The sequence below is a fragment of the Conger conger genome, chromosome 7 (genome assembly GCF_963514075.1).
Source record: "Conger conger chromosome 7, fConCon1.1, whole genome shotgun sequence".
Classification (NCBI taxonomy): domain Eukaryota; kingdom Metazoa; phylum Chordata; class Actinopteri; order Anguilliformes; family Congridae; genus Conger; species Conger conger.
The window spans coordinates 58,892,040-58,903,802 of record NC_083766.1 but is presented as its reverse complement, the minus strand read 5'-3'; the positions used below and the strand labels follow the sequence as shown (position 1 = coordinate 58,903,802).

The 11,763-nt window shown below is 39.6% G+C and overlaps 2 protein-coding genes across 2 annotated transcripts; both read right to left on the bottom strand.

Moving 5' to 3' along the window:
• Nucleotides 1–710: 710 nt before the first annotated feature.
• LOC133133380 (olfactory receptor 1F1-like) lies at nt 711–5,358 on the bottom strand. Its single transcript, XM_061249478.1, has 5 exons — nt 4,402–5,358; nt 2,713–2,770; nt 2,026–2,103; nt 1,262–1,703; nt 711–717 (listed from the first exon to the last, which is right to left on the bottom strand). Exons 1-5 carry the CDS (start codon nt 5,356–5,358, stop codon nt 711–713), a joined length of 1,542 nt encoding a protein of 513 aa, XP_061105462.1.
• A 4,352-nt stretch (nt 5,359–9,710) lies between these two features.
• Nucleotides 9,711–10,682, bottom strand: LOC133133987 (olfactory receptor 1F1-like). The gene has a single exon (XM_061250330.1). It carries the CDS (start codon nt 10,680–10,682, stop codon nt 9,711–9,713), a length of 972 nt encoding a protein of 323 aa, XP_061106314.1.
• Nucleotides 10,683–11,763: the final 1,081 nt, after the last annotated feature.

Here is an 11,763-nt window from a genome sequence, read left to right as displayed (position 1 = left end):
CAGTTCATCAAATCTTGAGCGGCAGAAACTACACAAGCTCAGATGTATTATTGAATTTTTGTGAAAAACATTGTTCTATTAATAGATCGTTTGTCTCTCAAACAAAAAAACAAAAGCCAGAATTCCAAGGCTTCCCTGAGCCCATTAATCTGTGACTGAAAAAACATTTCATGAATCTTTGCATGGCCCTGCAGAACTTATATTTCATATTTTTGTATTTCTGTACCTCAGTTTCAAAATACAAGGCTGATCGTTTAATTGAAAAAGAAACCTGACAGTTGATGTACTCAAGATGAAAGATGAAACCAGGTAGCTTAATGATGTGCACTATCACTTCATTTTATGCACACTGGAAAATTTTCACATTTTCTCAGAAGTTTGATAGGTCAGGTCACAGTTTTTCAGGACAATATATTTTGTTACTTTTTGAAAACACAGATTTAGATTTAATTCTCAATTAGATGAATTGCTATACACTTCAAGCTAAGCTCGTTGAAATAAATAAATGAAGGAATAAATTTAAGTGTGCATAATACTTACCAATGACTATTGGCAAACTTACACAGGCCAAAGATGTTGTCAATGTATGTATCGATCTCTCATAAGGAAGAAATAGAAGGAGATTGAGGTAGATTGAAGTAGATCGCCTTGAACTTGGTGATAGATGAGTTGGGAAAGAAGGTGGTGAGGCAAAGCATGTGCATTCCTCCTTATATCCTGGAGTGTCAGCACACCATGGACACAAAATAAATGCTCATGTGACATGAATGGGGAATTCTCTTTTTCCCATTAAAACAGATACTGAAGTATCCAGTAGGCTATAAGTGATTCTATTGATTGCATTGCTTTTATTGGCCTCCTTGAACTGTATTTCATTTATTACTGTCAGGCTGCATCACACACTTTTAAATAACGTCTATAAAATGTGCATGGTATTGTGATCCAGATTACTATTATTTTATATTTTAGACTACTTGAGAGAATTGGGGCTATATCTGGTGGCACTGAGCAGGCTATTACTGTAGTCTATGTGAATAGGCTAGCAAATATCAATTCCATAACTGGCTAGGTTGAAGCATCCATCCATCCATCCATTATCTTAACACACTTATCCTGAATCGGGTCGCAGGGGGGCTGGAGCCTATCCCAGCATACATTGGGCCAAAGGCAGGAATACACCTTTTGCAGATGCTCTTCCAGTTCCTGCTTTGGAATTTTCAGGGTTCCGCTTTTTTCCTTAGTGAAAAGGTCTTTGACGAACTTGAAGGGGTTTTTATAGAACCATGTTCTTGTGTGTTCCTTCCTCTTGCGAAGTTTCCTCAAGTTCTCTGCTCTTCGCAAGGTTGCCAACCGGCATTTGATGTCCCCCTGGAGTAGCATGAGACCATCTCTCTCTGCATCAGAGACCTTCTTCCACTGCTTTCTCAGCTGCCTTCTCTCTCGACTGGTCTTCTCGACCAGTCTTTCGATCTCTTGCTGCCTCCTGGATTTGGCTGGTGCTGGTGTTGCTTTGTCACTTCTCCTTATGTTCACTCCAAAGCGCTCTTCTCCGTAATGGTAGATGATGTTTCCCATCCTTTCCAGCTTTTTCTCTGCTGTGCCCACTTGTTGCTCCGAGATCTTTGTCGGGTCGTTGTTGACTGTTTCCCACTCTCTCTCTTCAACAGCTTTGGGCCACTTTTGTGCCCTTTGATCTGTTCCTCCTTTGGAGGTGTTAAGACATAGTAAAATTACATGGGCAGATCTCAGCGCTTGGGGAGCGAGGTAAACAAACAAATCTTTCATGAAGAAGCCTTGGCTCAGTTCGTTCATTTGAAAGATTCCTTCGTTCGAAAAGATTCATTCGAAAAGATTCATTCGAAAAGATTTGTTCGTTCGCGAACTGCCCATCACTAGTGTGTGGATTGGCCCCGTGGTCTGGTATTGTACCCAGACTATGTCAGTCAAGACTGTGGCCAACAGGGTGAGGCCTCACGGAGGGAGGGATTGAGTCGGTAGCCAGGACAACTGTGCCTCAAAGCTCACCGGTGAACCCTGCATGGGTGCGCTCCTCTTTATGAGCTGAAATTGTGAACTGCAGTGTGAAAGTAAGGAGTGGGTTCCCTACAGAAAAGAAAGAAAAAAAACAGCTCAAGCTATGGTTTTGAAGCAGCTAGGCGTGGCCATTTTGTGGGAGTGGTGATTTTTCCGAAAAGAGCAGTAACTCATTAACGCTTTGTCCAATCCTGACCAAATGTGGCACACTATGCAAATGTTGGCACCACTCCAGTACTAGGTGGCCCTAAAGAAGTAAACATGTCTAAATGCTTATATCCCTTCAATCGTTTGACCAACAGGTTAAAATTTAGCTTAAGAAAACCTACCAAATTGAGCTTGAATTAATTTCTCATTTACAAAGAGTGTATCACTGGCTATGGTTAATGGAAAATCGTATATCATTCATCATTAGATATGTCTCCTTCAAACAGGATTTTTTTAGCTAATTAACATTAACATTGCTTACCATACTATCCTGTTACTCAAGCCGCGCCAAATTAAATGTCTGTCACAGTTTGCGTGACATCCGGCAGATTGCCTCTCATCCAAGGTTGTGCCGCACCTCAGCCAGACCCACTAAATATATTAGAATTGATTTTCTTCTGTTATCTATTCAAGATTGGTCATTTTGAGTGAATAAAACTTGTTTTACCATTTGGAGAGGTTTTGGCACACCAAAAGGACACTTGTGCCTCATCTTAGAAAAGCACTTGCCGAATGTCACTGCTACTTTCTAGTGGAGAACAACATGTTGTGGAGGAACTGTACACAATCATTTTGTCCATAGTAGATTTAGATTTGGTGCAATACATATTAGAACATGTAAATGTATGATTTTGTGTACCAAACATACTTTCTTGTGTGTTTCTTTGGTTTTTATACTTTTGTATTGATGGTACACATGTGCCCCAGCTTTATTTAAGAATACTGAAAACAGGCCTGGGGATAAATCAGGGGATGATTAGGTGGATTTGGAATTCCAGGTTTTGAATTGAGGCAGGGCGCCAGCTAATATGGCTATAGCTTGTTAATGCTTTATCCGATCATCATAAAATTGAGGATGGCTCAATTATATTGCAAGCAGCTCCTTGACTACACTTTTTATGCACTATTTTATTGCTTGTTATTTAGGTGCACCTACTTTACTATTTATGTGTGCTTATATTGTTACTTTTTTTTACTTGTTTTATTTGTTAGTCGTTATTTTACATGTTTTTTACTACTACTTACTACAAACACAACCACGATGGTTTGCGACAATAGGCTACAACAGACAGACACTCTTTGACATCAGATGGTAGGTTACAGCCGCCTTTGACTTGGACTTACCTGTGTTGACTCCGAGATATGACAAAACTATTTTCTTGATTCAGTGAAGAAAGAAAGGAGATTGGGCGGGTGTACTTGGATGACAGCGATGGGGATACAAACTACCACTGCTTAGCATACTCCTTGCCAACGTACAATCGCTGGACAATAAAATAGATGATCTAAAGGCGAGGCTGTCTACACAATGGGATCCTGTATCCTCAGTTTTACTGAGACCTGACTTGTGTTCAAGGCGGCAAACATTAACGGACATTCGCAAATAGAACAACTTTTTTCTGTTCACCAAGAATGTTAGCTAATGTTAGAGAAGAGTTTGAAAAGGTAGTGCATAGCGAACATAAACAACAAAAAGGAACAAAAGTTGACAATTATTTGGCTGTTACAATACACTTTAATCAATGTAATATTAGTTCTAACCTTTAAAAATAAATCACAGGTATGTAATGAATCAGCTAGCTGACATTGTTAGTCCTAAGTCACATCCATTTGTATTAAAAAGGCATTAGTGTCAAACTAAATGGAATGCTCAATTAAAATCGTTCATTGGTAACTGTTTGCTGAAAACATAGTTCACCACAAATGTTTGCTGTATTGAATACACATCTGGCTGGTTAATGACATCTCTGACTACGCCGTCCAACCAGGGGGCAACTGCCTTCACTGCCACAATTGGACCCGGGGTCCCACCCTATATATCCCACCATCAGCCAATACAATGGCAGCACTGGAGGGGTACGGACTTGTAGCTCCTCAAATGTTGCTGTTCCACTTTTTTGGAACAGTGTTGGGCAATCTTAGCTAACTACTTCCAGATAGTCTATTGTTCATCCATTACAAGCTTAGCCTCATAGCGATTACCAACGTCAGGCGTCAAGCAATTGTCCCCAAAGTGCCACAAAGTAGAGACAGCGCATATTTACCATTTCACGGTTGCTCTTTCAGTTGACAGTTAAGTGGAGGACTTGGAAAAATACACGTGGTTAAACCTGCCAGCCAATTCATCGTCATTGAAACATTTATTCATTTATTTCTTACAGTGACATTTATCTTGTTTCTTCTGTACAGCTTTTTAATGGATTCTCTGAATTCTTCTGTCTTCAGTGTGTAAATGATTGGATTCAGCACAGGCGGCAAGACAGTCGTCAGTGACATGTTAATGATCCTTTTGTGCTGGTGCATGCTTGAGCCCATTGCTCCATTGATGCAGATAGGAAGGTAAAACACACTCACCAAGATCAAATGAGAGGTGCAGGTTTGCATGGCTTTGAGGCGCTCTGAGGCCACTGCGATTTTTAATAATGCCACACCTATACAAATGTATGTACCTGTGATAAAAAGCACTGGACACCACAGAATCACAAAAGAATGTGTCCAATTAATCATCCTACTTGGAGTGTTGTCATTGCACGCCAACCGCCAAATGGGTCCATGGTCACAGATATAGCTGTCTATCACAGTGGATTTGCAGAATGACAGTGTGGTGATGAATACCACAGCTACGAGAATGATCACTCCTGCAAAAATCCATAATATGGCTATGATGACCAATATTGACCTACTAGTCACAATGTCATTGTATCTCAGTGGAACACATATAGCAACACATCTATCATAGGATAAAACAGTGAGAGTGAAAGATTGTAGAGCGATAAAAAAGAAAACAAAATACAGATTAGTCAAGCAGGCCTCAAAAGAGATTAACTGTGATTTAAACAGGAAGGTGTCAATCATCTGAGGAATGCATGCAGTGCTTCCACACAAGTCACACAGAGCCAAATTAAAAACTGCAATGTACTTTGGACTGTGAAGACAGTGGTCAGTGTAAATCATAAACATGACAAAGGTGTTTCCCAGTAGAGTCAGAGCATATACAAAGCATAAGAAGACATAGTAGAATTTTATGTGAGGAATAACCGCAAGGCCACTAATGAAAAAGAAGTCAGGACGCACAATACTGGTGTTTCTAAAGAAGGTTGAGTTCAGGGGGCTCATGGCAGGTTAGTTTGCTCCTCACCGTTTCTAACTTGAAAAACCTGAAAAAATAGGACCGAAAAATAAGAAATTGGTTGACTTTCAGTAATCGATTCCTGAAACATGACAAAGTTAACAATGGACAGTTCATCAAATATTGAGCAGCAGAAACTACACAAGCTCAGATTTATTTGATAGGTCAGGTCACAGTTTTTCAGTACAATATATTTTGTTACTTTTTGAAAACACAGATTTAGATTGAATTCTCAATTAGATTAATTGCTAAACACTTCAAGCTAAGCTTGTTGAAATAAATAAATGAAGGAATAAATTTAAGTGTGCATAATACTTACCAATGACTATTGGCAAACTTACACAGGCCAAAGATGTTGTCAATTTATGTATCGATCTCTCATAAGGAAGAAATAGAAGGAGATTGAGGTAGATTGAAGTAGATCGCCTTGAACTTGGTGATAGATGAGCTGGGAAAGAAGGTGGTGAGGCAAAGCATGTGCATTCCTCCTTATATCCTGGAGTGTCAACACACCATGGACACAAAATAAATGCTCATGTGACATGAATGGGGAATTCTCTTTTTCCCATTAACACAGATACTGAAGTATCCAGTAGGCTTCAAGTGATTCTATTGATTGTATTGCTTTTATTGGCCTCCTTGAACTGTATTTCATTTATTACTGTCAGGCTGCATCACACACTTTTAAATAACGTCTATAAAATGTGCATGGTATTGTGATCCAGATTACTATTATTTTATTTTTTAGACTACTTGAAGAGAATTGGGGCTATATCTGGTGGCACTGAGTAGGCTATTACTGTAGTCTATGTGAATAGGTTAGCTAATATCAATTCCATTAGTGGCTAGGTTGAAGCATCCATCCATCCATCCATTATCTTAACACGCTTATCCTGAATCGGGTCGCAGGGGGGCTGGTGCCTATTCCAGCATACATTGGGCGAAAGGCAGGAATACACCCTGGACAGGTCGCCAGTCCATCGCAGGGCACACACACCATTCACTCACACATTCATACCTATGGGCAATTTAGACTCTCCAATCAGCCTAACCTGCATGTCTTTGGACTGTGGGAGGAAACCGGAGTACCTGGAGTACCCGGAGGAAACCCACGCAGACACGGGGAGAACATGCAAACTCCGCACAGAGAGGCCCCGGCCGACGGGGATTCGAACCCAGGACCTCCTTGCTGTGAGGCGTAGGTTGAAGCACTTATATTTTATTTTTAATTGACATTGAAAACTTTAATGGCAGTGTGGATATAATGTGTTGGCTGCAGGCTGGGCTCAAACTGTGATGTGCTGGGGGACTGCCTGCTGATGCTGCAGTGATTTTGAATGATTTTCTTAAATAAAAAATATAATATATATATATATTTAAAAATTCTAATATTTGTATATTTAAAGATCACTGCAGCAGCAGCCAGGTCCAATGGTTAATGGCCTAGGCCACAATCTCAATTAGAACACACAGTAAATGCATGTATGTAACGTCTATGTCTCTGTGTTTACAAACTATTGCTTATGCTGCTTGGACTCCGGGAATCCCTGCTTGCAGCTATATTTATCTGAACGTGTTTAGACCCTTACCTCAGACTGTTACTATTTCAGTTTTGTGTACCGTAAATCCTCAAATTGTGTCCGGGGTCTTTTATTTACTTAGGCTGCATAAAGCACAGGCCTTTATTTGGGGCAGGCTTGTATTCGAGGCAGGCCTTTATTTCTTATTAGGCTTCTGTTGTAGAATTTTATTCTTAGAAATAAAGTAAAAGGCTACACTTAAAGTGGGCCAACACTGTTCAACACTTCCTGTAACTGTTCAGAAATCAATTAGTGTAGGCTAATCAGGAAACACCGTTTGGTAAGTCATAGTCTCAGTCTTAACAAACTTAGTTTATTGCAAATATTCTCAAACACAATAAATCACATGCAAGTCCAGAATCCATAAAATAACAACTTGCCAGACACGCCTTCATGAACAATAACAAATTAGCGTAGATAACAGCAAGTTAAGGATCTTTTTTTCCTAAAGTGCGTTTTATTGTGAGACATGCGTTTTGTTTGGAGCAGCATACCGGTAGGCTATCAAAAGATTTTCGCTTTGGTTTGGGATTTAATTTACTTTTGGACTGTTTGATTCTATTGCTAAATGTTGGGACTGATGGGCACTGAAATCTGGGGGGTATTTGATGGTTCACTGTTAAGTTTTATGTAGTTGAAAGAGTGTCGGGATTTCCACCCGTCTGTTTATTGCGAGCCAAGGCAGCCGCTTTCATTCATTCATTGAACGTGCGCTGTGCTGTAAATACATGGAAACCTTATTGCGTAGCCAAGTAGCCTAAATTGAGTTAATTGTTAATTTTGCCTGATTTACTTTTTATTAAATTCGTAGGCTGGAATGCCTCGCGGCAACAATTGTGTTTAATGTATACTGCTTCAGCCTTTGGCAAGCTACTTAGAAGGGGGCGGCAAGCGACTGGTAGCTTGAGAGCAACGTGTTGGAGACCCATGGTGTAGGACAACGACTTTTCATTGGCAACAGTATTAAACCAACCAACAATATAAAATATTAAGAAGAGCTCTTTTATTTCATTGAGTTAAACCATAACAATGTCTTCTAGTGCTCATGGACTGATAGCCCAACTGGTAGGCAATATTACCCCGGCTTGTATTTGGGGGCCGGCTTTTATTTGTCCGAATCGGCCACGCCCCCGGCTATTACCCGAGGCCCGGCTTCAAATAGAATCCTGGATACAATTTGAGGATTTACTGTATGTATAAATCCAAGATGTCAATCAATTAACTTGAGAACTGAGGTACTTTAAAGGTTTTTGTGTTGAAACATTGTTACAAGACCATTGCAAATCCCTTCCTATCGTTGTAGTTGCAGAAGCGTTGTACTCTAGCACATTCAAGGAAGCCATTAGGCTGAGAAATAAGAAAAAACAAAACAAATGAAAGTATTCCTACATCCACATTGGGTGATCGATGTAGGAATACTTTCATTTGTTTTTTATTCTTATTTCTCAACCTCATAATGGCTTCCTTGATAGTCATTCCAACTCTGGTCCTCATGTTGACAAATGACAATAACAGACTCCAAAGGCAATCAAAAGCCCTGAATCAAGATTAGATGTGGAACTTGCATACATGCACTAAGGAAGCAATTGAATACACCTGACTAATCAGAAACTGTTGAGAAACTGTCCAATTACTTTTGGTCCCCTAAATTGGAGGAATATGTATAAATAGGGATGTAATTCCTACACAAATCTGAAATTAAAGATGACAGTCTGCACTTTAACCTCATATTCATTCTACCACTGTGCAAATACTGCACTGTATCTAACAAGAGGATCCAAAACCCCCATCAGTGTACAATCTGGGCAAATTAATGAACCAGATATATTTATTTGTATGTGTTTGTATTTGTATATTTATGTGTTGGAACCTCTCTCTCACAACCATGGTTGTGGCATTACTGTTGCCATTTCAGCTTTGCGTGTGTATTTGGGAGCTTGAAACACTGTACTGACAAACGTGTCAAAATGAAGAGTTAGGCCAGATGGAATGGACGCACATTCCACCTGCTGTTTGTGTGCAGAAGCAACAGTTCATCACTGCACTGACATCAGTGTGGAACGGTCTCTGACTGTACTACTGGTCACCCCCGTCCAATTAACCCGCTGGTTGGTAGCACTGTTCAGGTGTGTGGATTGGCCCTATAGTCTGGTACTATATGCGGACAGTGTCAGTGAAGACTCACTCACTCAAAGCTCATCAGTGACCCCTGCTGGCCAATCAGGTGCTCACAATCTGCTTCCTAAGAGCCAAACAATGAGTCTCCGCAGCTCCTGTCTGTGAGCTGAGTTTGAGGACCGCAGCGTGGAAGTCAGCAGTGGGTTGACATGGGTAGAGGAGAAAATGTGGATCTCTGTGCGCTCCTGCATCGATATCAAGGCTTGCAGGTTTGAGACTGGCTGGGGAATATACACAGGCACTTATAAAAGTGGAAAAGGCAAACGTAACAAAGGGTTTTATTTGTTTTCTTTGCAGTAAAATACATGTGTAAAAGCCGATTTCAAATAGGAAAAAATGTGTTTTCAGCAGAGGTAAGGTGGACCACTTTCTAAATATACAGATGCCTACTCATACTAATTATTATTTTTATTTGTACTAATTTCAACTGCAATTACAGTGCTTAAACTAAGCTGGATGATACTGTATTCCCATTCACTGGATTATATTAGCTAATTTCTCTTACTGTTGACAGTTACTGTAAATTGAGGATCTGGAAAAATTAACATGGTTAAACTAAATAATTTGTGGTGAAAATATTTTCATTTATTCCATACAGTGACGCTTATGTTCTTTCTTCTGTACAGCTTTTTAATGGATTCTCTGAATTCTTCTGTCTTCAGTGAGTAGATGATTGGATTCAGCATAGGTGGCAAAACAGTCCCCAGAGATGTGTTAATAATCCTGGCGTTCTGGTGGATGGAGGCACCCATTGCAAAGGTGATACAAATGGGAAGATAAAACACACTCACCAAGATCAAATGAGAGGTGCAGGTTTGCATAGCTTTGAGGCGCTCTGAGGCTGCTGCTATTTTTAATAACGCTCTGCCTATACAGATATAGGTGACCGTGATGAACAGTAGCGGAAGCCAGAAAATCAGAACAGGATGTGAATGACTAATCACATAATTGGGAGTGTTGTCATTGCATGCCAAACGAAATGTGGGTCCGTGATCACAGAAATAACTGTTTATCACAGTGGATTTGCAGAATGACAATCTGCTCATAAAAATCACAGCTATGAGAATGGCTAGTCCTGCAATGATCCACAATGTGGCTGTGATGACCAACATTGATTTATTTGTAACTATCTCGTAGTATCGCAGTGGAAAGCATATAGCAACACATCTATCATAGGAAAGAAAAGTTAGAGTGAAAGACTGCATATTTAGAAACCCAAAAACAAAAAACATATTAGTCAAGCAGGCCTTGAAGGTGATTAACTGTGATTTAAAAAGGAAGGTGTCAATCAATGGAGGAATGAGTGCAGTACTTACACCCAAGTCACACAGAGCCAAATTAAAAACTACAATGTATTTTGGACTGTGAAGACAGTGGTCAGTGTAAATCATAAACATGACAAAGGTGTTTCCCACTACAGTCAGAGCATAAACAAAGCCCATGAAGACATAGTAGTAGTTTGTGTGGGGAATACCAGCAAATCCACTTATGAAAAAGAAGTCAGGATGCACAATACTGTCGTTTGTAAAGTCAGCTGAATTCAGGGGGCTCATCGCCAGTTTGTTTCCCACCTTGTGAAAAAACAGACCCTTCGGACCAGAAAAAAACGAATTTGATTAATCTACAGTAATGATATCCTCCAACATGACAAAGTGGTTTATTAAATATTGAGCAACAGAAACAACACAAGCTATAAAATAAATTGAACTGTACATTTTTGTCTTAATAGATCTCAATCTTAATGTGTCTCAACCAAAAATCTAAATCAAGAATTCCAAGGCTTCCCTCAGCCTATTAATCTGTAACTGAAAAACATTTTGTGAATCTCTGCATGGCCCTGCAGAACACATGGCTGTCCTGTCACACACTCATTCCATCTGTTTGTATTACATTTGTGTCACTGTACCTTTCAGTCTAAAAAGAAGGCTGATTGTTTAATTGCTAAATAAACCTGACCGTTTGTAGATCAGAAACTCAGAGAGATGAAACCAAAGTGAGCTTAATGATGAACACTATCAATAAACATATGTACACTGAAATATTTCACATTTTCTCCCAGAAATCTAAAAAGGGAAAGGTTGGATAGGCCAGGTCAGTTTTTCGATGCAATACATTTTGTGTTACTTATTTTTAAAACGGTACAGTAATTTTGGATTTAATTCTCAATTAGAATAACTACTATGTGTTTCCAGTTGCAACACTTTCAAATAAATAAATGACGGAATTAATGAAGGTGTGCCTAATACTTACCAAGAACTATAGGCAAACTTGCACAAAACAAGTATGTTATAAATGACCCATGTGGAAGAAATTGTTTTCTATTGTTAGGAAACCAATGTCTTTCAATTCTGCTTTTTTAGTAGATGTATGTCCTTGAAGTTGATGATTGGTCAGTTGTAAAAGATTGTGGTGCGCCAGAGTGTTCAGTGTGGTTTTTATATCCCAGAGTGTGGACACAGCACACCAAGGTAACAGGACACCAGAGAAACGCTCAGGTGAAATTAAAGCAACATGACGCAATGATAACGGTTGTTTTTCTGTTCCTCGTCTGGGATTTTTATTGATTTATTTAGGGGCTCAAAGCCCTGCGCCTTTTTTCTTTGAAGAAAAATGTTTTCCCCTTTCACGTGAAAT

Coding starts and splice junctions, on each gene's coding strand:
- LOC133133380 (XM_061249478.1), bottom strand. CDS start 5,358: ATGAGCCCCCTGAACTCAACCTTCTTTAGAAACACCAGTATTGTGCGT. Junction 2,104..2,712: donor GAGGCACAAGTGTCCTTTTG/GTGTGCCAAAAC, acceptor TCTTTTCTGTAG/GGAACCCACTCCTTACTTTC. Junction 1,704..2,025: donor CACCCATGCAGGGTTCACCG/GTGAGCTTTGAG, acceptor ACACCTCCAAAG/GAGGAACAGATCAAAGGGCA.
- LOC133133987 (XM_061250330.1), bottom strand. CDS start 10,682: ATGAGCCCCCTGAATTCAGCTGACTTTACAAACGACAGTATTGTGCAT.